We start from the raw sequence: 27,275 nt of genomic DNA on the forward strand, positions 1-27,275 counted from the left end.
ATATATATATATATATATATATATATATATATATATATATATATATACACATATATTTCTGGGATACAGTGATACAGAGAAACTAGACTTTCTTTGAACCCTTGCTGTGGGCACCACTCATCCACTTGATAAGCATAAGCTGAATCCTGGGTGCCTGCTTTGAAAGGCAGTCCAGTGAACCGCTGGCAGGCTGCAGGGAACACCTGAAGATCCTGGGAATTCCACCGCATGCCTGCAAGCCAGACAAGTATTAGATGAAGTTTTAAAGAATGGTGGTTTCAGGGAGCCGGGAACATAGCTGTCAGTAAAGTACTTGCCACACAAGCACAAAAAGCAGCACCACCCCCACCCCCAGCACCCAGGTTAGAACCTGGGTGTGGTAGCATGCACCAGCAATCCCACCCCTGGGGGGGGCAGAGGCAGGAGGGTCCTTGGAGCTCTCTGGCCAGCACAGCCTAATCAGTGAGCCCCAGGTCCCAGGGAGAGACCCTGTCTCAAAAATTTAAGGTGGACAGCATCTCAAGTGACATCTGAGTTGACCTCAATCTCCCCGACACACATGCGCACACACGCACCTGAAGACACGGAAACATTCGTCCACACACAAGAATATTGGTTAGGAGGGATGTCCCCTCGCTCTGCCTGAAGAACCATCTGTCCATATCTTGTAGTGGGTCTCCTCATTGCAAGACCAGCCCGAGCTAGGAGGACCCATGGGCGTGCTGAAGCGTGGTAGAGTGCTGGGTGTGAGGAGAGGCAACCAGGCGGAGCTGAGGGGAGCCCTGCCTTTACTCTCTCCAAGTTCATTTCCTCTGCAGATTCCACCCCCAGGCTCCTCTCCCAGATGCCCATGGCTGGGGAAAAGACAGCCTCATGACCCCATGATCAGGGATCTATCCCGTTATCAGCTGGCAACAGGGTTAGTTGACAAAGCGCTTAACTGTTTGGGCCTCTGTTTCCTCAAAATGAAAAAGAAACCTCAAGATAACCATCAGAGGAGTCCGGGGCGGGGTTCCTGCTGGCGGCTCCTCTGAAGGGAAACCGGCATTTTCCTGCCCCTGTTGCTAAACTTGGAGCTAAGAGCTCCCAAGGATTTCCCTTTGCCTTCCTGCTCAGAGACGAATGTTCAGAAGCAATGACTCAGTTGTAATTACAGTACTTAAGCCACGTAGAAAAGAGATTCGTTACACAGCACAGCAATTACTACTTAATACTTACGATGCAGCAGGCATGTGTAACTTGCACCCGTGTCTGTCATAGTGACTACGTGTCTTTTATATCTGGGATTCTCGTTCCCAGGTGAAGGAGGTACATAGATTCGAGATGCGCATGACAGAGGAGGCCTAGCAGGCAAGCGCACATCTTTAAAACACCATTTCTAGAGTCATAGTCTTCAGACAGGAAGTCCAAGGCCTCCCTGTGAGAGCGTGTGAGGAGGGTGTCTTCTCCAATCTGCTCACCCCAGCAGGAGACCCTCAAGCAAGGCTGGATGTGAGGCCCCTGGGTCATACTCCTCTCGCAGCCTCACAGAACAAACCAGTATTAGCTCTCTTTCTCGTCACTATGACAAAATGCCTGACAAAACCAGCCTAAGGAGGAAGCAGTTTTATGTTGGTGTGTGGCACGAGGACACAGCCTGTCAAGATGACAGGAAGGCGATGGCCGCAGGAGCTTGAGGTACCTGGTCGCATTGCCTTTGTGATCAGGAAGCAGAGGAGAGATGAATGCCGGTGCCCAGCTGGCTCTCTCCTGTTTGCTCAGTCTAGGAGCGGCCCATGGGATGGCACTGCCTTACATTTAGGGTGGATCAGCGCACTGTAGGGACCCCCTCACAGTTGTGCCCAGAGAGTTGTCCCCAGGATTATGCTAGGCCCCGTCAAGTTGTCAGTGAGAACTGTCCCACAGCCTACGGATCCCTGGCAGGAAGTGCAGTGTGAATGCCCTCCATCTGGGACCTTTGTCTGCTTCCCTCACTGCTGCATGCCCAGCACTAGAAAAGCAGCTGGCGCTTAATGGACTCTTGAGAAACCTTTACTGGATAAATGGATGGAGTATGTTAAGCCATACGTCGGGGGGAGGAGGAATGAGCCCTGCAGGGAAATGTATGTCCTAGATCCCTAGGCGTCCTCGACACAACAGAATGACAGAGAACAAGCATTTATTGAGCACTAAGTGCCCTGCGCTGCACTGGGAAGCTTAGCAACATTGTCTCGTCTTTTAAATCACGCTAGCACCTATGAGGGAGCTAATACCGGGGAGGAAACTGGAGCTACACAAGCTCCAGTGACTTGTCCTAAGTCACAGAAGGCGATGCCTGGCCACTGTACGTTTAGGAAAGCAGCCTCGCTTCGCAAGGTCACCTGCAGATCCCGGGGCTTTGAAAGCGACCCAGGCTGCACTCGGGAAGCCTGTGATTCACAGAGCGGGTCGTCGTCGTTATAGTCTTCAATTACCCTTGGTTTTGATTTGTCTTGTTCAATCCTGTTCTGGCTTTACTTAGCTGTCGTTCGTTCAGTGTCAGCCACTCAGCCCTAAGTAGCAAAGAACTTGGCAGTGGTTGAAGAAATGTGACGGGGGAAAGCAGGCCCGGTGTGGGACAGCCTGCCCGCTTCAGCGGTGGTTCTCGGACACTCCTCCACTGAACATCTTCTCACTCCTCAGCTCCCTACTGCAGCCTGCCTAAGACTCCACTCCACGGCTTCATCCTGGGCCAGACAACCACCCAGCCAGGCGGCTCCATCCACTTTGGCTGCAACACGGGCTATCGTTTGGTGGGACACAGCATGGCCATCTGCACCCGGCACCCCCAAGGCTACCACCTGTGGAGTGAGGCCATCCCTCTCTGTCAAGGTGAGCAGCAGGGACTGAAGTAGCAACAAAGTGGCTCAGCTCCAAGTCACCTTGGGCTGGTCTCGGGAGCAGTCCAAGCCACGTGTGAGCCTCCCAGGGTTTGGTGACAGATCATTCCTTCAGCAAACATTTATTTACTGAGGCTCTCTGCATCTCCAGCGCTGGGAATGACAGCTGCGTAGTGGGCTCCATTTCCAGCACCACGGGAGAGGTGATAGGAGGCATGAAGTGACAGGAAGAGGAAGTGCTGTCTCAGGGGGGTGTTGGGAACCCCACAGTACGAAGGGATCTGCCTCTTCCTAGCAGCTAAGAAGGACTCCCAAGGCAAGAAGGCACAGGCACGGGGTCTGGCTCCTAAAGCAAATGAGTCAAGCAAACCCCGGAAATTTATGAGTGCTTTTCCCATTACAAGAACACATGTTTTTGTCAGGATGAAATTCCTTGCTTTGTATAATCAATAAACACCAATATGAATAAATAAAAATCACTGGGGCTAGAGAGATGGTCCAGTCAGAAAAATGTTTGCGTTGCATGCCTGGGACCTGAGTTTGGTCTTGCAGAATCCATATAAATAAGCCAGGACATATGCTTGTGATCTCATTGCCTGGGAGGCAGACACAGAAGGATCTCTGAGGCTCCGGCCTGGCCTTCTTGGTGAGCCCCCGGCAGAAGGAAGATGCTGCCTTGCAAACCTAAGATGGTACCAAGAGGAACCAGAGTTAAGGCTGGCCTCTGGCCTCCACATGCCACCCCCACATATATGCACTTGAACACACATATACATACTCACAAAAATAAAGCAGTGCACTTCCGGACTAGAAATCCGAAAAGGCAAGAGTAACAGGTAACACCAAGGAAAAGCGTGAAAATGGAGTGCAGTTCTGCCATGAGATCACCACTGTTAATAATTCAATATATTTCTTCTAAATACCAATCAGCATCTTTCAGATAATCGCCAGTACTCACTTGTCATGGTTGTCGATGGCTGCATAGCATGATGGGAAAACTGACACTTACTTAAGTGTCATGTCCTACTGTGGATTGTTTGAGTTTCTGTGTCTTTTGTTTCCATATCGTTGTGACTCTGTCGTTAGGAGCATTCTTATTTATTTCCTCAAATGAAATTCCCAAGAAGGAGATTGTTGGATTGTGGCATACACAGAATTTACAGCTCTTGATGCCCTGTGCCCTGCCCAGATTTCGTCCTCATGTACGCTTCTCCCAGCGGCAGTGAAAGCGCTATTTTCTGAGTCTCAGCATCATGTGCTGCACTGAGGAAGAGAAGGAAAGCATTGCCCACTGCCGACAAAGGAGGCAATGGCACTGCTGTTTGATCTTTCTTCTCTTAGTCCTCAGTGTGCTGAAGTCTTTAATGACATCTGTCACCTCTGACCCTTGCAACCTCCTTGCCCGTGACTTCTCTGGAAAAGACCAAAGATGTGTTATTAATATTCTGCAGAGGGGCTGGCTGTCACAAAGAGCGGATGTCGTCGGCGTCACTCTCGGTGTCTCCAGCCACATCAGCACTGACAGATCTATTCCAGAATCCATTTGGAAACTTCCGAGTGTCTGGCCTCCGTTAGGTCTCCCCCACCCCTCTCGGCCTGTGTCCTCTTACCGTCTACTTTCCGCCCTTAGCTTTCTTCAGGCCCTTTCTTTCCTATTCCAGAGGACCAACCAAGAAGCAAATGCTCCCACTTACTAGCCGGCAGGCTCGCCTCGCTTCCTCCTCCTCGGAGATGAGGGATCTCCTGAAAGCATCTACAGCGGGTCCTTTCACAAATAGAGGGCATCGATTCCCCACTGCCACCACTTTCGGCGTATCTTAGGAACTGGAGGAGCCTGCCATTCTGTTTGTTCTCTGTCCTTACCTCCAAGCCACGGCTTCTTCTTCTTTGTGAGACACTATGTACCCCAAATGACTTTGATCCTCCCCACACCCCGCTCTCAGCCAGCTACCTCTCTGTGTCCACTCTCCCATAGATACCTCATCCCACCACGACTTTCAAAGACTTTGTGCTTTTTCTCTCCGGGCACTTCCTACCCATGGACTGGCCCTCCAGCCTCTGGGGTCAGGACACTCGGGCTGAGCCATGAGCTTCTCAGCTGGGCAGTTTTCACCTGGTTTTCTCACCAGCTGTCTACGCCAGATGGCGTCAGGCCAGGGCTATGAGAAGGTCCTGCTGCCTCTGCCTCTGCTCGGTCTCTTAGGTCCATTCTCCAAGCAGACCACCTGCAAGGATCTGGTATTTCTGCCCAGGAGGCTCAAGCCAACAGGGCAGTTAGTTAATAATTTAAACCATGGTCCACTGTGATGGTTTAGCTCACCCAGACCCATTCTGGCTCGGGCTTGCTGTTTGGACATTAATCCTTGAGTGCTTCCTGCTTACTCTTTCCTTCTGAGCCCTATATTGCTGTCAACTCCTCCCCTCCCCCATCTTTTGGTTCTATAACCAACTTTTGAATCTTTTTCCTGTCTTGTATTCCAAATACTTCCCTAACCCCTAGACAGCCAACCTTCCCTTGTCATAATGGAGTCCTACTCCAGAGCTGTTGGAAATTCTGGAAAATTAAGCAGAATCAGGCATCATCTTGGCCACCATCCGAGGCCTGCCCTCTGCCGGAGCTTATTCTGGACGTGAAGGAAGGAGGCCTCAGCTCCAGACTAGCGGTTGTGGGGGCAGTGAGTAAGGAGTCATACGAAATACTCAACTCTCATTTACCATTTTTCCTGCATATTCCTTCACTAACAATGCATCAAATCACAGGCCTTGCCATACTGTTTGTTGTATATGTCTGAGGTACCACCTTCACACCCCATTTATTTGAATTCCTTAGTTTTCCATAGAAACGCCAGTTTTGCGATCTCTTTCTTGGTTTTCATATCGGTTTGGGTGGAGAATCCGCTCAAGTAAACTCCTCAGAGGGGATTCATGAGAAGCTAGATTCCTACGTCTCTAAGTGCACGAAGATGCCAGCAGTTTTGCCCTCATATAGGCTTAGTAGGGTGGCCAGATTAAATTCTAGGTTATAAATCGTTTCATTCACAAGTCTGAAGTCACTGTTCCGTTTTCTTTGGATACCTGCTACAGTCGATGAGAAGTCTGAGGTCAGTCTGGTTCCCATCCTTGCCAGGTTCCCCTCTACCTCTCAAAGGTTCCTTTTCAGCTTGAAGACTTGTGTCTTCTTTCAGCTCCCAGAAATGCCCAGGTTAGTTCTGTCAAGCCACCCACTTTGTGCTCTCCATTTCTGGAGCTCTGAGCAGTTGGACATCCGACCTCCCAGACTGATCCTTTCAACCTTCAGCCCCCTTCTCTTGTTTTCAGTCTGTCTTTTGGGTCTTCACTCTGGCAAGTTTGTTGTTTTTACTAACGGACCCCCTTGCTCAGTGTGTATGTTGACAGTCTGGAGGGGCCCTTCCTTTGCTGTCTTTCCGCAGAAGGCTCTGTTCTCGTTTCACGTCACGCGCCGCTTGATCTTCTCCGGGTCTTTAGCCTTTTTGTCAATCACATTGACACTACTGTCGCTCTTCATCTGTGGAATAACATTTGATGGTCCGTATTTTAAAAGTGAAAGCTAGGTAGCAGGGGGGCGAGTTCCATTAATGTGTGTTAACTGCCTTTGCCTGTGAGGTTTTTCCCATGGGTAGCATCTGGATCTGCATGTACAGCAGGGATGAGCCAGGCATCCTTCACGTGGAGAGAGCCTTGATTCTACGGACAATGAGAAGGCTTAGTGGGTACAGGCACTTGCCGCTGAGCCCGACAACCTGAGTTTGACCCGCCTGACCCACACGATAGAAGAAGAGAGCCAACGCCCGCAAGTTTTCCTCTGACACCCCCATGCATGCAAGTGTACATGCTCAAGCACACTCGTGAATGCACACACACACACACACGCACACATACACACATATGCACACAAATTAATTAAATAAGCTTTAGTGTGAATTCTGTATTAAAAAGAACATCCCTTTGTTTGCTAACCCCCACCTTGGCATCCCTGACCCTCTCGAGGGATTCTGGCCCACACCTTCAAGAGGAGGGGACGCTTGGCTCTTCTCGGCAAACAGAGAGGCTTGGGTGTGAGAGCCTTGACACTACACCTGTGGCAGAATGAAGGAAGGTCTGCCCCCGCAGCCCTTTCCCTACATTTAATCTGTGAGCACACGCCTGGCTCCGTCCTATCCTCCGATATGTTCATCTTCCTTATCTCTGATGATGGGTCACGTGATGTCTCTCTTCATGGGGCTTTTGCTGTTTGTTAGTGTTTCCTCTAAGTCTGAGGGCCTTCCCGAGGGAAGGGAAAGTATGTTCTCAGACCATCTTGCGTCAGGAATGCCCACGACATCCTTTCTCCTCCGCCAGCTCTTTCCTGCGGTCTCCCTGATGCCCCCAAGAATGGAATTGTGTTTGGCAAGGAGTACACGGTGGGGACCAAGGCTGCGTACAGCTGCAATGAAGGCTACCACCTGCAGACGGGTGCTGAGGCCACCGCAGAGTGTCTGGACACCGGCCTGTGGAGCAACAACAATGTTCCCCCACAGTGTGACCGTGAGTCCAGGGACAGTGGGGGCAGGGGCAGGAGATGCTGGGTGGACAGCTTCGGAGCCACCTGTAAGGCCTGGGCTTCAAGTTCAATAGAGAGCTGAGAGCCTGTGTGTGGGGGTTAGGAGACGCGGGAGGTTGAGAGTGGCCATCTGTCAACCGTGGTCCCCATTGCAAGGTCCTGCCAGCACACTGAAGGACTGTCATGCTCTGGGGCATTTTAATAAACCACCTGGGATGACCAGAAAGCTGCACGAATGTCCCTTGATCACAGAACTCAAGTGACAATTTTGGGACCAAAGGACAAACAATGAGCCATTTTCGGTCCAATGATACAGACTTTGATTTTGTTTGCTTAATTTAAAATGTACATATATATGTGTGCATATTACTCCTTAACGTTTTATAATCAAGAAAATTTAAATAAATATTCAGGCTTCCGGCTTCTCTTGAAAAAAATAATAGAGATCCCCAGCCAGGGTTGCACCTCAATTAATAGCACTTCCCCAACATAAGCCAAGGATCTTGCTTGCCTGAAATTCCATCACCCCAGAAGTGAAGGCAAGAGGATCAGAAGTTCAAAGCCACCCTTAACCTTGGCTATTTGAGATCTGTCCAAAAAAGAAAGGGGGGGGGAGGGGGTCCTAAAAACTGACTAAATAGAACGTGCAGTCCACATCTGGCAACCAACACTGGCGAAACAGCAGTCTCGTTACTCCATTTTACAGATCTGTGCACCCCAACTTGCAGCACCCTCCTCCTCCCTCTCCATTCATCCATCAGACCTGCCCAGGGACCGGATGTTCCTGGGGTAGTTACTACTGCACTGAGTTTCCACGATCCCGTGTTCTAGACCCCTGCGGTGTCTTCTCTAATCAATGAGCTAACGCCCTTCCCTGCTCCTTGCTCTCCCAGCTGTGACCTGTCCCGATATCAGCAGCATCAGTGTGGAGCACGGCCGGTGGAGGCTCATCTTCGAGACCCAGTACCAGTTCCAGGCCCAGCTGATGCTCATCTGTGACCCCGGCTACTACTACACTGGCCAGAGGGTCATCCGCTGCCAGGCCAACGGTAGATGGAGCCTAGGAGAGTCCATGCCCACCTGCCAGAGTAAGCCCAGGAAGGACGGGATGGGCCCTTTTGCATGGTGCTTCCTACCTGAAGTATCTCATACATGGAGTAGACTGAGGGGTTCCTCACCCCCACCCATGAGGGCAGAGTACCTCTTGACACTCACCCAGAATCTGGAGCTGGGGAAAGGCTTGTTTCTTAGCACTGTCTCATCTTAGGAAAGGCCTCCTGTCCCTAATCTTCTGGCTCAGCCAGCACTGATTCATTCATTCATTCATTAGGGCCCAGCTATATGCCAGGTGCCAGAAAGGTACAAAGATAAAGGCATGTGGCCTGCCTGAGGACTCAGATCAGTGGGTAGAGTTTGCCATGCAAATGCGAGGACCTGGGTTCATATCCTCCCCACACGTGTGAAAGCCGGTCGCAGTGCTGAGTGCATCTGTGACCCTGGCACGCCCATGGCAAGACCGGAGGCAGGGAGAAAGGTATCCCTGGAAGATCAGGAGACAGCTAGCCTGGTGTATGTGGACAATGAGACCCTGTCTCAAACCAGGTAGAAGGGGAGGAACAGATACTTAAAGCTGACCTCTGACCTCCACCCATGTATATGTACACACACACATACACAATGATTTTTAAAAACTAGAGTGTGGCTCCTGCCTTCCAGAAGCTCAGAATCTACTAGAGAGACGAGACAAGAGGCAGCATGGAGGACCCCCTAAATCTGTCTGCCTCCTCTTCCTTGTTAATTGCTTTTCTTTAGTTCTTTGAGCCTCAAAGACCAGTCGAGGCCCAGGCGAACCAGTGTGTGTTCTTAGGGTCACCCGCAGAGTGGATGTGAAGGCCATGGGCCCTACGGTGTACCCCGCCGTGATTACGGCAGTGTCGGTCATGAGTATGAGGCAGCCTCGCTGCAACACAGTCTTGGTAGTCAGAGTTCCCCTTGCACATCAGCCAGATGCTGTCAGCATGCTCCCTTAGAAGGACGAGAGGCTGCACCTGGCTCAGCAGTAGAGGACAAGACTGATGCCATTGTCTGCCCCGAACACGCCACAGACTCACCGTCCCACCTCAGCCACCTATGGCGTTCTTTACAAGCATGCAAGCCTGAGCCTTATCTCCAGAGAGGGAACCTGGGCACACAGCCAGCACCTCCAGGGGTCCTGGGAATGGGGGCAAGTCAGCGTCATCCATTCCAGCCACACCCCAGGAGAGTAAGGCTAGGCGGTTCTTGGCTTTGGGTCATTATTGTCTTCCATCTTGCTCAGTGAACGTCGCAGGTCCCCCATCTTGGGACCGGTTTACTGAGACTTTTATGATCTTTCCAGTCATTTCCTGTGGAGAGCTCCCCACACCTCCGAGTGGGCACCGCATAGGAACAATGTCCGTCTACGGGGCAACCGCCATCTTTTCCTGCAATTCTGGATACACGCTGGTGGGCTCCAGGGTGCGGGAGTGCATGGCTAATGGGCTCTGGAGTGGCTCTGAAGTCCGCTGCCTCGGTAAGTGGCCCCAGGCCCATCCTATCTTCCTGCTCTCAAAAAGTCCTTATTCCAAGCACCAGCTTTCAGAGACCCGCCTTGACTAGCTTCTCTTGGGGAATTCAAAAGAATGAGAAGACCAGTCTTTGAGGGTCTACACTCTAGTCAGAAAGGCTGCCTGCTCATCTAATTAGGATGGCAGTCACCCTAGAGGAACACATTCTTAAAATGCACCTAAAATATTCTTTATATTATATCTTAGAGAATTATTTAAATGTATCCATATATGTGTACATTATAATACACATACATATACACTAAGAAAATGACAGGGGCATTTACAAACAACTAGCTTACAAAGTAGAAAAGGGAACACTGGGTTATCTGTTCCTGGTATACATGCTAGTGACCTCCAGGGTACGGGCAGTCATGTCCAGTAGCCTCTTTCTTGGGCACTTGTTTGGGATACAGTTACGAGTTACTGCTGCACAGTCAGAGGAACCAGAGGAATGCCAGGAATCTACTGTGCCCTAGCTTCGTTTAATAAAAGGAGCTCAGTGAGCTGCCACTCACAAAAAAGGGTGAATTTCAGCAAGCACCCGGTTTTGCATACTTGTCATCGGCAGGATAAGCTATGATGGCTTTATTTAGGCTCTTATAGTGTGTGACAGACTATAGGTACCCAGCTTTGGTCCTTTTGTCATCTTTCCATCACAATGACAAAACACCTGAGGTAATCAATATATAGGAAGGAAAGATTGATCTTGGTTCACAGTTCTGAAATTGTTGGCCCATGATCCCTATCATGGCAGAATCAGGAGCAGAGGACTTATGCTCTAGGGGCATGACCTAATTTCCTCCCCATGTCCTAGAGGCTGGGCATCAAGCTTTCAACACAGGAAGCCTTGGGGGACTTACTCAAACCATAGCAATCCCAGAGACTGGGGGAAGTGGTACCTCCCCACCTGTGTACAGCCACAGAAACAGAGCCCAGGACGGCCATTGCACTGCAACTTTGATGTTGGGGTTCACCAAGCCCACAATACCATCGCTGTCACATACAGAGTTCCTGAACTCACTCCTGGAGCGCTGTCCTCCAAGGGCGGGTGGGGAAAACGAACTCAGCACGGCTGACTGTTTGCCCCTTTCCCTCCCACCCCACTAAAGCTCTACCCCACCCTCCAGAAGTCCCTCTTTTACCGACTCTCTTCCCCCATCCCACCAAAGCTGGACACTGCGGGACCCCGGAGCCCATCGTCAACGGACACATCAACGGAGAAAACTTCAACTACCGGGGCAGCGTGGTGTACCAGTGCAGCGCCGGCTTCCGCCTGATCGGCATGTCTGTGCGCATCTGCCAGCAGGACCATCACTGGTCGGGCAGGACCCCTTTCTGTGTGCGTAAGTACGCCATCCGCTCTCCCTGCTCATGGGGCTCGGTCAGCACGGACTTCCTCCCTTACCTCGTGATTAGGTTAGCTAAAGGTTTCGTATACGCTATTTCCCGGAAGATGTGATCGCTACATCTACGTCTTCAGGTCCCTGCGTCACTAACGACTGTTTCTATCATCCCTTCTGATGTCTTCTGCCTCACTTCTCTTGTCCGTTTTCTCGTTTGTGTGTGAATTGTACCACACCTAGGCATATACAGTAAGCAAGTGACAGAAGCGTTTACAAATAACCACGTATTTTCCCTCTTTCATTTTGTCTTATTTTTATGGCCTGTAAGTATTTGGAGCTAGAAATTTTTTTCTGATCAACTGTTAATTATATCTCATCCATACTAATAATAAATGCTTTTTAAATTTGTCATTAATTGTCCCCACACCTGGAAGATTTTAGGAAATGTTTTCAATTTCTAAGCCAAGGGGCCTTTTTTTTTTTTTTTTTTGCTTTTATCTTATATTCATTATGCACAATAATTCTACTTGTTGAAACTCACCGATGCTTTTCTTGTGAGTAAACAGTTGGTCAATCATCACGAATGTTCCATGTGCATTTGAGAAGAAAAGCATTGTGGGTAATTCTGCTACACATATGTGCACATGTATTCCTAAGGTGTACTTTATGAATTATGTCCTCCATTTTTTTTCTGTATTTTGCCCACTTGAGCTATTTTCTTTGAAAGACATGTTTAAAGTTTTCTGTTATCAATGCGTTTCCATTCTTCCTCGCATTTCCTGAAGGTGGTTGCCATGTTGTGTGGTCCATCTACATTCACAACTATTATAGATCTGTTGTAAACTGTGACCTCTCACCCTTAAAAAGGATCTTCATCACTTTTAATGCGTTTTAGCTTAAGTTTTCATTTTGTTGGTTCCAGACTTAGAATTCAGATCCCACACCCGTCACCATCCCTGAAAAACAGGCACACACATTAGATTACACTCTCACACGCCAACATGAAAATCTCCCTGTCCATAGGTTAAAGTCAGGCACATAGGTTGATAGTCTTACATGCTTGATCCTACTTCTCTTGTGTTTTCTGTGTTTATGGCATGCTCTCTGTTATATTTGGGTCTCTGATGTTGACCTTTGCCTGTCACACTGTAATACCGTCAGTTCCCTGTTCTTCCATTCAACCGTTCATTATCTATTTTGCAAACACTAGTATCCCTGAACTTCCACATAATGGCTACACGTGTTCCTCTCTCCCGTTTTCGTTCTCAGTGGCATTTCTTCTCTCCTGTCAGGGCTGAGAGCATTTACTATGGAGTTCACATATTAGAATTATAATCCCTCCCCCCACCTTTTGCTTTATTCTTGGACCTATAATTAAATTCATCACCAACACTGCAGAAGCCTTCCCGATTACTTCTTAGTAAGGTCAAGTTCAGCCTTTAATAGAATATTCAATACAACTTTTTTGCATAGTATTTTTCAAGTTTCTCCATGGGTTGTTGTGGTGGTTTGGTGTGTGTATATGCTGCTGCTGGTTGGTGGTGGTGAGTTAGTGTGTGAGTGAGTGAGTGAGTGTGTGTGTGTGTGTGTGTGTGTGTGTGTGTGCTACAGATCAAACTCATGACCTGATATGTGCTATACAAGCACTTTACCATAAGCTGCGTCCCCAGCCATTGTTTTTTTTTTACGACGGGTCTGCTTATGTAGCCCCAAATTCGCAATCCTTGTCCTTCCGCCTCCTGGGTGCTGGTGTAATAGCCACATACTAGCACACAAAGGGGTACTTGAATGTTCTCAACTCTGTTCTATTTCCCGTCCTTTAAAAGGCAGCTAGATTGGCCACAAATCCTGGATCACAGGTTATTTCTTTGATTTTCTAAAACTATTCCTCCATCATAATTTTTGCAGTGTATGTTACTGTGTGTGTGTGTGTGTGTGTATGTGTGTGTGTGTGTGTGTGTTCTTCACCTTTATTTTTTTGTTGTTTTGTTTTTTGAGACAGGGTTTCTCTGTGTAGCCTTGGCTGTCCTGGACTCACTTTGTAGATCAGGCTATCCTTGAACTCACAGAGATCCACCTGCCTCTGCTTCTCCGAGTACTGGGATTAAAAGCATGCACCGCCACACCCTGCTGCTTCACCTTTTTTTAAGTTGTACTTATTTAAGCATATTTCAGTGTGCATTTCCCTGGGGAAATGATGACAGCTGTGCAGTAAATCACAGTATCATCTCCTTTCCTTTGCGGGTGTGTGGTAAGCATACCTGAAGTCTGCTCTTTTGGGAAACTTCCATTGTTCCATACATACTGGTAACTGTAGACACTGGACCCCTAGACTTTGCTGTCCTGTCCTATGTCACTGCAACTTTGAGTCATCACACCAGCATTTTCTTCTTCCACTCAACCCTTCCCCGAGTAGTCATGGATCAACAGTCTGTCTGAGCGTTCAGCTTTTAGCAATACAGTGTTAGCTTCACTCTAGCTGGTTTTCAGGAAGGGTGTGGTTGTTCTTCACCTGGCCCCTGAAGTCTGATATTTCTCCGAGGGTTGAATGCTACAACACAGTTTCCCTGGCTGTACTGTGGCTCTCTGAAAGTATCCATCCCACTCCTGTTCCTCAAGCATTCTCTTGGATTACAGTTTAAAGATCTGGCTCGGGGCTGCTGTGCCTCAGTGTGCTCATTCTTCAGCTTCAAAGCGTTTTAAAGCCCTTGGCCATCCCTGTCTTGGTTGCTGCAGACCTGGGTTTCCTGTTCTTTTGTTTGTTCTTGTTAATTTGCATTTGGGCAGATTTACACAGCCACCATTATCCTCTGCTGCCTACAAGTAATTTGGAAAATTCTTCACTTTTTAGAGTTCCCGAAAGTGAGCCTTTATGCAAAATGCAGGGGTTTGTTCTTAACTATTATGAGGTAAAGTTTTGTTTTTAATTGCTGTTTCCCTCTAGCTCCTCACACAGAACAGGGCATCTGACATAAGCTGGTTGCTCCACAGCAATGTCTAAAACCAATCTTAACAGCCTCTTCAGTGTTGGTTTTACAGAAGGGGAGGCCCATCCCTCCAGATGTGTCTATACAAAACACATTTCATTGCACCCAGGAGATTCACATGAAAATCCCCAACGCTGAGGCCTGGATCGAGAATGCCTGCCTAGCCTAAAGAAGGCAAAGGGCAATACAGGAAGAGGCCAGAGCTGCTAGAAAAAGCCTTTAATGATGTACTTCCTCCATCTAGACCCAGCCTCTTCCTTTCCACAGTCTCCCAACTGCCATAGTGTTATCATTTTATCAAGGGATTACTGGCCAGTCAATTGGGTCAAAACCCTCCTGGTCTCATTTCTGGGCACGCCCTCATAGAGGCACACAGCCCATGTGCTTTTTCTGATCTCCAGGGCATTCCTCCACTCAGTGAAGTTGACAGCTCAAGTTAAGCATCACCGCCGCCTACTCTTCTCTCCTTGGCAGCAAAAGCCCACACTGTAAAGTTTGAATCCAGTTCTGCTCCCAGCATTTCTCTGCCCTAGCCAGAGAGAACCTGGTCATAAACCCTGCTACCGGAAGATTCAGGCCAGGAGACAGGATGTCAGATGTCCAGAGCAGGTGGCAAGTGCAGGACCCTGGGAGCAGAGCAGTGCCCACGAGGTGGCACTGAACGCCAGCGGCTGCTCCCGCTGTCCCTGGACAGGGCCTGCAGCCTGGGAGTAAGTGGGAGGCAGTGACCTATGCCTACGACAGCAGAAGACATGCCTGGGTCACTAGTTGAGATTCTTTGGAGGCTTGGGGCTGACTCCGTGCCTCATGCCAAGCTAGGCTAGGCTGTTTCTGATCCCTCCTCAGTTCCCTTTGCAGACTTTCCGGTCTGTCTCCCCCTAAAGGTCAGGGCTCCTTAGGTCATCGTGCGTAGTGTTCGCTTCACTTTTGAATGAGATTGGATGATATTTTAGCTTGGGTGAGAGTGTCATGATCCTTTGCCCAGTGGGTACAAGGTTGGCACATAACTCTACCTGCAAGAGCATACTCATTCCTATCCCACCACCTCAACGACCCGGCAAAAACCTGCCCTCCCTGGAGACAGATGCAGGTCAGGTTCGAAGAGGCTGATGTGGGGGTGTGGAAGAGTTGGTGGGCTCACCTGTCTTCTGTTCCGATTGCAGCAATCACCTGTGGACACCCAGGCAATCCAGTCAACGGCCTCACTCAAGGCAGCCAGTTCAACCTCAATGACGTGGTCAAGTTTGTTTGCAACCCAGGATACATAACCGAGGGGGCAGCCAGGTCCCAGTGCCTGGCCAGCGGGCAGTGGAGTGACACGCTGCCTACCTGCAGAAGTGAGTCACCCTTCCTGCCCTGCTCTCTTCCCCGCCACCCCAGCAGTCTGAGCGCCTATGGCCCAGGAGGCCAAGCCATGGAATTCAGTCTCAATATTAGTATCCCTCGTGCAAGGAACTCTAGGGACAGAGAAGGGTCATAAATGGAGACTCTTAACCTCTAGCTATAGTTGTGTAACATTTTACCAGGGGTCATATGAGCAAATCAACAGTTTCATCTTGCAAGCCTTATTTAGTTCATAGAGCAAGTAATTTATCATCATCATGTAATGCCCCAGTGTGTGTGTGTGTGTGTGTGTGTGTGTGTGTGTGTATCTGTGTGTCTGTGTGTGTCTGTGTGTGTCTGTGTGTGTCTGTCTGCCTGCCTGTCTGTGTACATATATGTATATATACGTGTATCTGTCTGTATGAATGTGATTGTGTCTGTGCATATATGTGTATGTGTGTGTGCATGCACACATGTGTCTGTCTGTCTGTCTGTGTGTCTATCTTTCTGTGTGCCTGCTTGCATGTGTATGCATACTTGCATGTAGATGCCTGTCTGTGTGCCTGCGTGTGTGTGTGTGTGTGTGTGTGTGTGTGTGTGTGTACGTGTGTGTGTGTGCGTGAGCACAGGGGGCCTTTCCTCACATGGACAAGGAGTTTAGAGGTTGTGTCGTCTCCGAGCAACATCTTGGTCTGTCCTCATGGTTTCGAAACTGTTGTTGTGGCTTCTTTGCAACCACATCGTGTAGAGCTCTGTTGATAAGGAAGAAATTTACACAGCAGAACTGGGATGAGAAGCAAGTGCAAAAGAGTCTAGGAATCGAGGTGAAGATGCAATAGTGGAAGGTAAGAGGTACAGAGGGGAAATCAGAAACTCAGGAAACGGCCTGGGCAGAGGCTCTTCTGGTTCCAGGTAAACTATTCCGGATAACCCCAGAACAGCCTTGACGGGCTTTTTACAACAGTACAGCAGTGAAGCCTCAGAGAGACTCATCAAAGGTCAAGCAAATACCTTAGGGCTAGGGGAGGGGGGGGTGTCAGGGAGCCCAGCGTTAAAGCAGCTGCCTAAGGGCCATGAGGACCTGAGCCAAAGTTCTAGAGCCATGGCTAATGGCCAGGTGTGGTGGCAAACCTGTGACCTCACACTAGGAAGGTGAAGGAAGGCAGGTCCCAGGGGCTCGCTTCAGCCGGTGGAGCCTGCGTGCTGAGCTCCAGCCAGGGAGAGGCTCTTTCTCCGAGGAGGTGGGCAATGGTCCTGAGGATATCATACGAGGTTGTCCTGCATCCACATACAGCATGTCTGTGTACACACATTTAATAGTAGATACCTCAATTCACAGAATGAAAACACACCCATGCTTTTCCCGCTGTATTCTACTCCGGTAATGAGATGCACATGAAAGCATTTGAAAGCCAAAGCACGTAGTATGGATGAATTATGATGAATATTGTCATTATTCTAAACACGCTGAATTTGAGCAAAGCTTCTTTGGAAACCCTTGCTCATTTTAAAGCCAGTTGAGTCCTCCAGGACACTGAGGCTTATTTGAAATGCTCATCAAAGTGACTAAAATGGTTTCAGAAAGAGATCAAGTGCCAGTCAAGCCGGGATAGATGTGTCTGCCTTGCAGCAGATAGACTTTGGGAAGGAGCCACCTTATGTCAGGGGTCCGGCCCATGGAGACAAGACAGGCCCTTGGGGTCTGCATGGATGGAAACAAGCTAACATGGGCCAACAGTCAGCACTGGGGGCACCGAGGGAGAAAGACTGAGTGGTCTAGGAAGGGAGGCAGGCTCCTAGGGGAGGTGACGGCCACCTGGACATGGAGGATTAATCCGTGACCGAGTGACCGAGGCAGAGAAGAAGGGCCACAGTCTCAGGACCAGACCAGCCTCCCAGGCAGGATCCACTTTGTTGTCAGGCTTTGATCTGGAGACTTGGCTGGACTGAGAAGTGTCTGTTTAGACCTCTGAGTTCTCACTTCAGAGCCTGAGAAAATCCTGCACAGCCAAATCTCAGCGTCTCACTGTCGCTTTTCAATCCCTCCCAGTCATCAACTGCACGGACCCTGGGCACCAGGAGAACAGTGTCAGGCAAGTCCACGCCAGCGGCCCCCACAGGTTCAGCTTCGGCACCACCGTGTCCTACCAGTGCAACCACGGCTTCTACCTCCTGGGCACACCTGCCCTCAGCTGCCAGGCAGATGGCACCTGGGACCGGCCCCGCCCACAGTGTCTCTGTAAGTAGAGCCATTTGCTTCAAGCAGGTACTGCCATACTCCCAGGAATCCTTTGAGTGTCCTCCCCTTTAGAGCTGGCTGTGTCTCCGTTTTAACCCTTTCTGGCTTTTCCAGGAAGATAGCATGTATTAGTCACCCTTCCTGTCGCAGCGACAAAATGTATGGCAAAAGCAGAATCTGAGGGTACGGTTCACTGTGGCGAGGAAGTCATGGTGGCAAGAGTCCTGGGCCACCGGTCACACTGCAGCCGCAGCGAGGAAGCAAAGAGAGACGAACGCTGCTGCTCAACTCATTTTCTCCTTCTCTACCTAGTCCGAGACCCCAGGCCCCGCAGTGGCACCACACACAGTTAGAATGGGCTTTTTCCCTTTTACTTAATTCAGTCCAGAGACTTCCTTACAGACATGCCCAGCGGCTGTCTTACAGGAGATTCTAGATTTTGCCACGTTGACAATCAGTTTTAGCCAGCACACAAGACATGCCTTTCCTCAGGAGGACCAAAGCAAAACTGCCGGTGGGTCTGGATGCCAGTACCCAGGTCAGCATGGACGCTGACTCCAAGCATCATCACTGGACCAGCCGCAGAGCTTGGGGGAAGTCCGATGCCCTCCCAGAGCTACGGCTTCTTCCTCTTTAAAATGCTGGGGATAACCATCTCACAGGGTTGCTCAAAGACTGCGTGGACAAACCCAGAGCACTGGTTCACGCTCTGGTACATGAGGCTTCGCCCTAAGTGACAGCGGCATTAACTACTGTTAGGAGAAGTTACAGGGACAATACAGAGAAAAGCAAAGCTCACTTCCCTAACACTGGATGCTAGCCTTACAATCTTATGAAATGAGCTGCGCCCTCGGGTCTCTGCGCTCTTGCTGCTGACGGGGAAGCTTGTGGGTCACTCTCTCCCCATCTTTCTAACAGTCCTGAGGCATTCTTGCTTTTAGATAGTGGCCATCACCACCGTCCCTCTCTTTGTGAGACATACAGCTGTTGTGAGACGTCAAGTCTGGGTGACTTTCTCCAAAGCCCCTAGTTTCTAGGTGTGCAAGGAGACTGGTACCACTGCTCCCTGCCCACATTTCCCTTGCCTGGGGACCCTGCCATGGCCATGCAGCCCGTGCACGGTGACAAGTTATTTCACCTGCATACGGCGTGTCAGCCAGGCTGCCAGCTTTGGTGGCTTCCGACCATAACAAGGGGTCCCCTGTTCCCCTGTCCTTCCCACCATGAGTGTCCTGCCTTGTGCCCTTGTTTGGATGGTAGATACTGTGACTGTGGAAATTCTCCTCCCCCGCCCCGGTACTCAATCAAAGCCACGAGCGTGTCTTCTGGAACCATCGAAACAGCTTCATGGCAGCCTCACCCCAGTCCTTCCTCCACAGCGCAACCAGGGTGATCCTGTTGTAGCATAAGCCAAGTCATGTCCCTCAGGTGGCTTCCCGTCATGTGTAGAATAAAATCGGAATGTTCCACCGTGACCTGGCTCCCAGTGCCCCAGTCTCATGTCTTCTGCATTTCACCTACACCAGCAGGACTCAGCCTGTGGGTCCTGGTCCCTTTGTGGGTCCTGACAAAGACCCTTTCACAGGGGTCACATATCAGATATCCTGCATATCAGATACTTACATTACGATTCATAGCAGTGGCAAATTTACAGTTATCAAGTAGAGATGAAAATAGTTCTATGGTTGGGGCGTCACCCCAACGTGGGGAGCTGTATTAAAGGCTCACAGCATTAGGGAGGTTGAGAACCAGTCGTCTACACACTGCTGTGGCTTGAATAGGAACAGTCCTGGACAGGCTCACAGGTTTCAGCACTGCGTCTCCAGCTGGTGGCGCTGCCAGTGAACGTGGTGGAAGCTTTAAGAGGCGGAACCTCCCTTCAAGAAGAGGGTCGCTGGGTACAGACAGGCCTTGGGACTTCGTAGTCCAGTCCCATTTTCTGTCCACTCCCTACTCAGACACAGTGTGGCCGACTGCCCCTCATTCCTGCCTCCGTGCCGTCCCTATCAGGATGTAGTGTGTCCCCTCAAACTGAACCAGAGTAAACCCTCTTCCCTCAAGTTGCTTCTTGCCAGATATTTGGTCATAGAAATAAGAAAAGTAGCTAAGACACAATGTCAAGTCCATTCTAGCCTCTGGCCTGCACACCTCATGGTCCTTCTTTGATGCTCTTACCACCCCTCCAGACAGTGCAGACCTCGCCTGTCATCTCAGAGAGACCCTCCTTGTCCACCCTATTTAAAAGTAGCTCCGTCAGCTTGCCCCCAAATGTCCTCTCCCTTTCTCAGTTCTGTTTCTTATAAAACCACTGTTTATTTACTCTTTTTATTTCTTAGCCTCTCTTCCCCATTATAAGATCTAAGTGCATGAACTTTCTTCCCCAGACACATAGACTGGTGCCTCGAACATAAGAGACACTCAATAAGCCTGTGTTGACTAAGAAAGGTGTTGACCTGTAAAGAGGGAAGCTAAGCCCAGGGCTGGTGCCCTAACCTGTGGGTCTCAGTTTTGGGATCTTAATCTTACCACCAATCTTCGTGGTTAGGCCTTGATGTTTTGGGGAAAGGAATTTGCAGAGTTAAGGGGGTGTGTTGGACACAGTTGATGAAGCAACTTTAAGAGTCAGAGAGATAAAAACAGCTCTGGAAGAATGGCTCCTCATTTGCCTTGTGTGTTCTGTGTGTATCATCTTTCTCTTGGACATACCTTGGGTCTACCCGATGGCAGGGAGGAAACAGGGAGAGAGCAGCATGAGGGACAAGACAAGGAAATGACATCACTGCATACCTACTATGTGCTACATGGGTATTGGTCTTTTCCTCCCAATTCAGAAACAGTGTGGTGAAGTGGGCAGGCTGCATGCCTACTATGTGTTATTCAGTTATTAATCTTTGCTTCCAATCCCCAAGCGTTGTGGTAACGTAGGCAGGCTGCATGCCTACTATGTGCTGCGTAAGTATTAATCTTTGCTTCCAATTCAGAAATGGAGTGGTGACGTGGGCGGGCTTCATGTGCCTGACCCAACAGGATGTTGGGTTTCCTCACTTCCCACATCAAGCACGTGTGGACTGATGGTGGCCTGTCCCCAACAGAGCCACTGAGATGTTTGCTCTCTCCCCACAGTGGTGTCCTGTGGCCATCCTGGCTCTCCGCCCCATGCCCAGATGTCTGGAGACAGCTACATAGTGGGGGCCGTCGTGCGTTACAGCTGCATGGGCAAGCGGACTCTGGTGGGGAATGCCACCCGCATGTGTGGGCTGGACGGACACTGGGCAGGCTCCCTGCCCCACTGCTCAGGTATGGAGAGTGGAGCGTGGTGTGCAGGGGCTGGAGGAGCCTGGTCCGCGCCCGGGAGGGCGTTGTAATTCAGGAGCCTCTAGCCCATCTTTCACAAGAGCCAGTTCCAGGAAGAAGGGGCTTTCGGAAGAGACAAAGGAGGATAGTCATGCATTTGCCCCGTCTCTCCCGTAATGATACCTGCACATGATGTTTCCCCCTAGACTTTCTCCAGGACAATGAATGGCCTTAAAGTATGTTTGATCTACTTTGGGTGTCCTTGTCTCCATGGCAAGAACAGGGTCAAGTAGGGGAGAAGAAAGCAAAAAGGACTCTCTAATATTACCTGCCCAGTAGCACGGTCATCCTGTTGGGCACAGTATAGCAGTGAAAGTTTCTTCTAGCCCAGAGAATCACTTTCCAGCGTTGTGTGAGGAGAAGCTAGAAAGTGTTAGAGCCCGTTCTTGCCCAGGAAACTAAGTGGAAGCCTTCCTGGCTGAAGCATGCACAGGCTGTCTTTTGCAGAGGCGTCTCCTGCATGTCTTTAAGAACTAACATGTTCATTGGTGGCGCACACCTTTAAGCACAAGGGAGGCAGAGGCAGGAAGATCTCTGAGTTTGAAGCCAGCCTGATCTACAGAGTGAGTTCCAGGACAGCCAGGGCTATATAGAGGAACTCTGTCTCATAAAGGAGGAGAAGGAGAAGGAGGAGGAGGAGGAGGAGGAGGAGGAGGAGGAGGAGGAGGAGGAGAAAAGAAAAAGAAAGAAGTAATACATTCAAGGATTCCAACTTTGAACCTCATCCTTAGCAATCAGTAATCTAGATAAGGAATAGCAAAATACCTTCAGTCCCTGAGTCCCTGACTATGAAGGAAGGCAGTTCAAGACCCATTTCAGGTCTCGCCATCTTTGCTGATGTACCCTTTCAGTACAGAGTCTCCCTCTTCTATCTGCCCCAAGGTGTAGTTTTCTGTCCCAGACCTCATATAGCACAGAGCTGGGTTCCCTGTTAGAACAAGCCTGGGACTGGAGCACTCAGCTCTCGTGCCTGCTCATAGCTGGCTCTAGCTAGATAGGCTAGCCAGTGTGGAAACTGAGCCTTTTGCCATTGGAGGCATCTTCCAGAACCCTAGCACTAGCCGTTCCCTGTTCTTCATCCTGGAAAACACCAAAAGACAACAGAATCCAGCCAAATATGATAGGCTCTCTATTTTCTAAAGCAAAGATTTTTAAGATGCAGTTCGAAGGAACCCCACTCTTTGAGGGGAGATGAGGAATGCAGGGCTGCTTCATATGCTCATGGTCGAAGGCTAGACTTAGAAAATAATTCTAAGGCTGAGGGTGAAAGAGCTATCCAGGGTAAAGGCTGACAGCCTTTACATTTGTACTGCAGCAAACTCAGCGTAGTTTCATATGCTACCGTCCAGTACTTATGCATGTGCATTTGTGAGAGCGCAGATGCCCCAGAAGTTAGGATCTTTATCTCCTGACAGACCGCTTGTTCCGACAGCCTCTTCTCCGTGGGCTCTGCTCTGTGTCCCTGTAACACGGAGAGCCTGGCTCCCTAGAAGCCTGGTCCAGTAGCCCTGTTGTCTATCCTCTCTCACTTTTTGGGTCCTTGAGCACTCTCTTAAGAGGGCTTGTAGAAGGTTGAAAGCCAGATAAATGAGAGAGTGTAGCATAGAAAAGGGGGCAGGACAAAAATGGAGCGATGGGGTGTAAGGCATTCAAGCCACAGTTCACCCGTGTGAAAAGTCAGTGAATTCTCAACTAAAACACCGGCATTAATCACCCCGAATAGTTACCATTTTCTCATGATAAGAACATAGACAGCAGATGCATCAACACAGCATATGGACCCAATTCTTGTTGTGCCATGTATTAATCATAACTTACCGATTAAAAAATAAAATGAGACTTTAAAAGTAACTGCTGGCTCGGTGGGTAACCGTGCTTACCACCAAACCTGACAAACCTGAGCGCTATCCCTGGAACTCATGGTGGAAGGAGAGACTGGACCCTTCTAACTGTCCTCTGAGCTCCACACACGTGTTGTCACCTCCACATCATACTCCGTCATTGAAGGGAGCCAGGGCAGGAACTCAGACAGGGCAGGCACCTGGAGGCGGGAGCTGATGCAGAGGCCACGGAGGGGTGCTGCTCCCTGACTTGCTCCCTCTGTGGCTTGCTCAGCCTGCTTTTCTATAGAACCCGGAACCACCAGCCTAGGAATGGCACCACCCGCAATGGGCTGGGCCCTCCCAGATCAGTAACTAATTAAGAAAATGCTCTCTCAGCTGGCCTAAAGCCCAGTCTCGTGAAGGTGTTTTCTCAATTTGGGTTCCCTCCTCTCAGATGACTCTAGCCTCTGTCAAACTGACACAGAATTAGCCAGCTCACATGCCATGGCTCATTATGTGAGCGCGCGCGCGCGCACACCACACACACACACACACACACACACATCAGACAGACAGACAGACAGAACAATTTTAAAGCAGTAGAAGATAAATAAAGGCCAGGATCAAGTTCAGGCTGAGCTTTTGATAGGAAAAACCATGGTAATGAGTTTGTGTTTTACCCCGTCAGCACTAAAATTCCACACATACACACACCCCCAAGATGTTTTTACAGGAAAACGAAAAAACAAAATGGGGTCAGATGACTGTCCAAGGTCAGTGACTGTTAAAGTTGGAGGCTTAAGCTTGGAGGGATTAGGAGGGACTGCTTGGGAGGCCTTTGTAGTTGCTGGGGGTGGAGGAACGGTGAACATCTAAGCTGAGACAAAGAATGATACTGAGAACGGAAAGGGCATCACTGGCCAGCAGGTTTGGGAGGAAGGAGGTGAGTCAAGAGGGAGAAGCTGGAGATGAGGCAGGCTGGACCATTGGAGGTCTAGCCTGACGTAAGCTGCCCTTCCTGTGTGGCTTCCAAGGACTTGGGAGCTGTGTGTTCTGGCTGCTGAGTAGAGTGGTAGAGCTACTGATCCTGACGTCTTCCTCCTCTCTGGGGCCCTGTAGTGTGTCTCTATGACACGGAACCTGGTTTCCTCAGGCACCAAGTTCCATAGCTCTGCCTCCTGTGGCCCTCCCTCTCCTCACCTTCTAAACGCTGAAGTTGTAGTTTGCAGGCACTGGGGGCTGGACACAGTCTCTTGTCATCTCCGTCATCCACAGGGTTCGTTGCTTCCTCTGTAACACTAGACCATCTCTTTCTTCCCTCCCCGCCCCAGACCTCTGGTCCGTTTGCAACCACGAGAAAGACAAGCAATATAAACCTGCCGCTGTTTGCTGTGGTCTGCTTTCACAGGAACCAGCACCGGAGTTTGTGGTGACCCGGGGATACCAGCCCACGGCATCCGGCTGGGGGACAGCTTCGCCCCAGGCAGTCTGATGCGCTTCAGCTGCGAAGCCGGCCATGTGCTCCGGGGGTCATCAGAGCGAACGTGCCAAGCCAATGGCTCGTGGAGCGGGTCGCAGCCTGAGTGCGGAGGTAACGAATGGGATCCTTCTGCTCCCCCCCCCGGCCCGCTCACACCCCAAATGCCCACCCTTGCAGGCTGTGCACATCAACAGACAGCTCGTGTCCATCTTGATTAGTAATCCAAAGATAACTATGCTCCCCCTCCATCTAAAAAGAGAAAAGCCAAAAAAATACTACTTCCTTCTTGGTGCTTTTATTCCCCTAAACTGTAACACTTACACTATTATTTTAATTCATGTTTAAATGTGTGGATTTCTTAAGAACAGATGTAAGGCCTTGGGGTGGGGGTGGGGGAGCATGAGTAGCTTAGTGAGCAAGAGCACTTGCTCTGCCAGCGTGAGAGCATGAGTTCAAATCCCTAGCACCCGTGTAAAAAGCCAGGCATGGCTTTGAGTGCCTGTAGCCACAGGACTGGGAATGGAGACAGGTAGATCCTGGGAGCTGGATGGCCACACCAAAACATCAGGTTTCCAGTTAAGCAAGACCCCCATCTGAAAGCGGAAAGGTGGTGAGTGACGGACACCTGACATCCTCCTCCAGGCTCTGAGTGCATGGGCGTGGGCGCAGACACCCGAACACTCATGAGCGCGCACTACACACAGGCACCTCCGCCGTAAAGAACAGACAGGCTCCTTATGCGCAGGGAACATAACTTGTTCACTGTATCCCAGGCTCCTTGGCAGCACAAAGATCAGTTGGATGACTGGAAGGCAGGGCCTGTCTGCTGTGCTGATGATGCAGAAATTACTTGCGGCCTTTATGCCGAGGCTGCACAGACGTTCATCGTTACAAAACCAAATCAATTATTAGAATTCTATGTTCTCTTTATATAAAAAAAAAAAAAACAAGTGACCCCAATGACCTATCAAGTTGGTAAATTCATAATTCAGATAATTATTTCAACTGTCTAGTCCTGTGGGACTTGTCCATCCTTTATATCCTAAAGACAACGAGAGCTACAAAAGAGTTCTCAAGCTATTTCAGTCATTAGAGTATTAGAAGCTGACTTGGACCAGCAGGTCTTTCTTCAGTGACAGATCCCTGAGAAGAAGGACCAGGGGATCCTTTTTCTGGTGGTCAGGAGGTCTTAACACAAGCCGAGTTGTATGTCAAGCAAGTTTATTAAGAAGTACAGGATCTTATATATAGTTTTCAGAGCGGAAATGGGACAGAGACAGCAGGAAGCCAACCAAACGGTGTCACACAAAGGGAACACAGTACATTTCAAGTGTGCCACAGAAGGAGTGGCCAGTGGCCTTGGGTCTGATAACCATATTCCTTTAGACGGCAGAGCTGAGTTCTGAAGTCATAGCTCCCCCAAGGTCCTGACCCAGGCCATTACTGGTCTTGCCAAGCATGTCCCTGGCTTTAGACAAGGAGCTACGTTCATTCTCCATTCACCAGGGCCTCAGGGAAAACTTTGGGTTTCCTGGTTCCCAACAGAAACAGTGCTGGTGTTATTACTCAAAAGCTATTGCACGTGAAGCATAAACTAGATAGAGAAAACAAATAGCAAGTATTTATTGTCATCAAGAGCCAAGATTTTCAGCACATAAAAATAAAGAAGTAGGGGCCAAGGAGGTGGCTTCTCGGGTAGGAGTGTTTGTGACACAAGTGTAACAAGGTGAGTTCAAATCCCCAGCGCGCACAATTTAAAGAAAATAGCCAGGTGTGGCCATATGCTTATAACGCCAGTGCTTTGGGGGAGCAGAGAAAGGAAGACTGCTATGGCTTGCTGGCCACCACCCTAACTCCGGGTACAGCGAGAACCCTGTCTCAAAGGGATAGGGCAGAGAATGATAGAGCAGGTCACCCAATATTGGCCTCTGCGGGTATGCAAAGGACACATCTGTGTGCACACATACTACACGCTCACATACACAGGATTCTAAAAAATAATTAAATAAATAAATAAATAAATAAATGAATGAATGAATAAATAAATAAATAAATAAATGAAGGAAGGAAGTTAGGGCAAACTCTTAACCCCGAAGTTGGACTGACACTATCACTATATGCTCCTGACATATGTATTTTCAATTCAAAACAGCCATCTACGTGTCCCAAATGTCAAGAATCGATGACCATAGAACCACAGTGAGGACCCTCAGTGCTCACTTGTGGGCCCTGAAGCCATTCTCCATCAGAAGGAGGCGGGTTCTTTGGAGCAATGGTTGCAGAGCTGGGTCAGAGAATTCACAAGATAAACCTGTCTGCCCGGCAAGGAACCCTCCAAGGATAAGTGAGGTCGTGTGAAAGAAACCCAGGGGCCATCCTGAAGAAGCTCCCCCTAGCCAAGTAGGGCAATGCAAATGCCAACAGGAAGAACAACAGCATTGCATGCTAACACACTAAACACATCTAAGTCCAGGAGCTCAAGTGTTCCTAAGTAAACTCACCTTTGAAGAAGGCTAGGAAACAAAACATGTTTTCTTATTCCTAGAATTTTTTACGAGAAAAAAAATGTCTAGCGTTGTGCCAACCTTTCATTATGAACTGTATTTCAAGCCAGGCCAATATTTGCCGTGGGGGCCTATTGTGAGAGTCACAGAGTTCTCACTTCTACTTCCTTTCTCCCCTGCTTTAAGCTTCCCTTTCTGGACTAGAGAGATGGCTC

General features: G+C 49.4%; 1 protein-coding gene across 1 annotated transcript in view; it reads left to right on the top strand.

Moving 5' to 3' along the window:
* Csmd2 (CUB and Sushi multiple domains 2) overlaps positions 1-27,275 on the top strand; it is a 547,489-nt gene that overhangs the window by 501,171 nt on the left and 19,043 nt on the right. The window contains exons 49-57 of the mRNA XM_055610909.1: positions 2,662-2,850; positions 7,218-7,403; positions 8,313-8,507; positions 9,797-9,970; positions 11,177-11,350; positions 15,501-15,674; positions 17,711-17,899; positions 21,023-21,196; positions 24,485-24,667. Coding sequence (XP_055466884.1) covers positions 2,662-2,850; positions 7,218-7,403; positions 8,313-8,507; positions 9,797-9,970; positions 11,177-11,350; positions 15,501-15,674; positions 17,711-17,899; positions 21,023-21,196; positions 24,485-24,667 — 1,638 coding nt within the window. The remainder of the gene's footprint in view (positions 1-2,661; positions 2,851-7,217; positions 7,404-8,312; positions 8,508-9,796; positions 9,971-11,176; positions 11,351-15,500; positions 15,675-17,710; positions 17,900-21,022; positions 21,197-24,484; positions 24,668-27,275) is intronic.

The sequence above is a fragment of the Psammomys obesus genome, unplaced genomic scaffold (genome assembly GCF_907164565.1).
Source record: "Psammomys obesus unplaced genomic scaffold, mPsaObe1.curated_primary_1811, whole genome shotgun sequence".
Taxonomy (NCBI): Eukaryota; Metazoa; Chordata; class Mammalia; order Rodentia; family Muridae; genus Psammomys; species Psammomys obesus.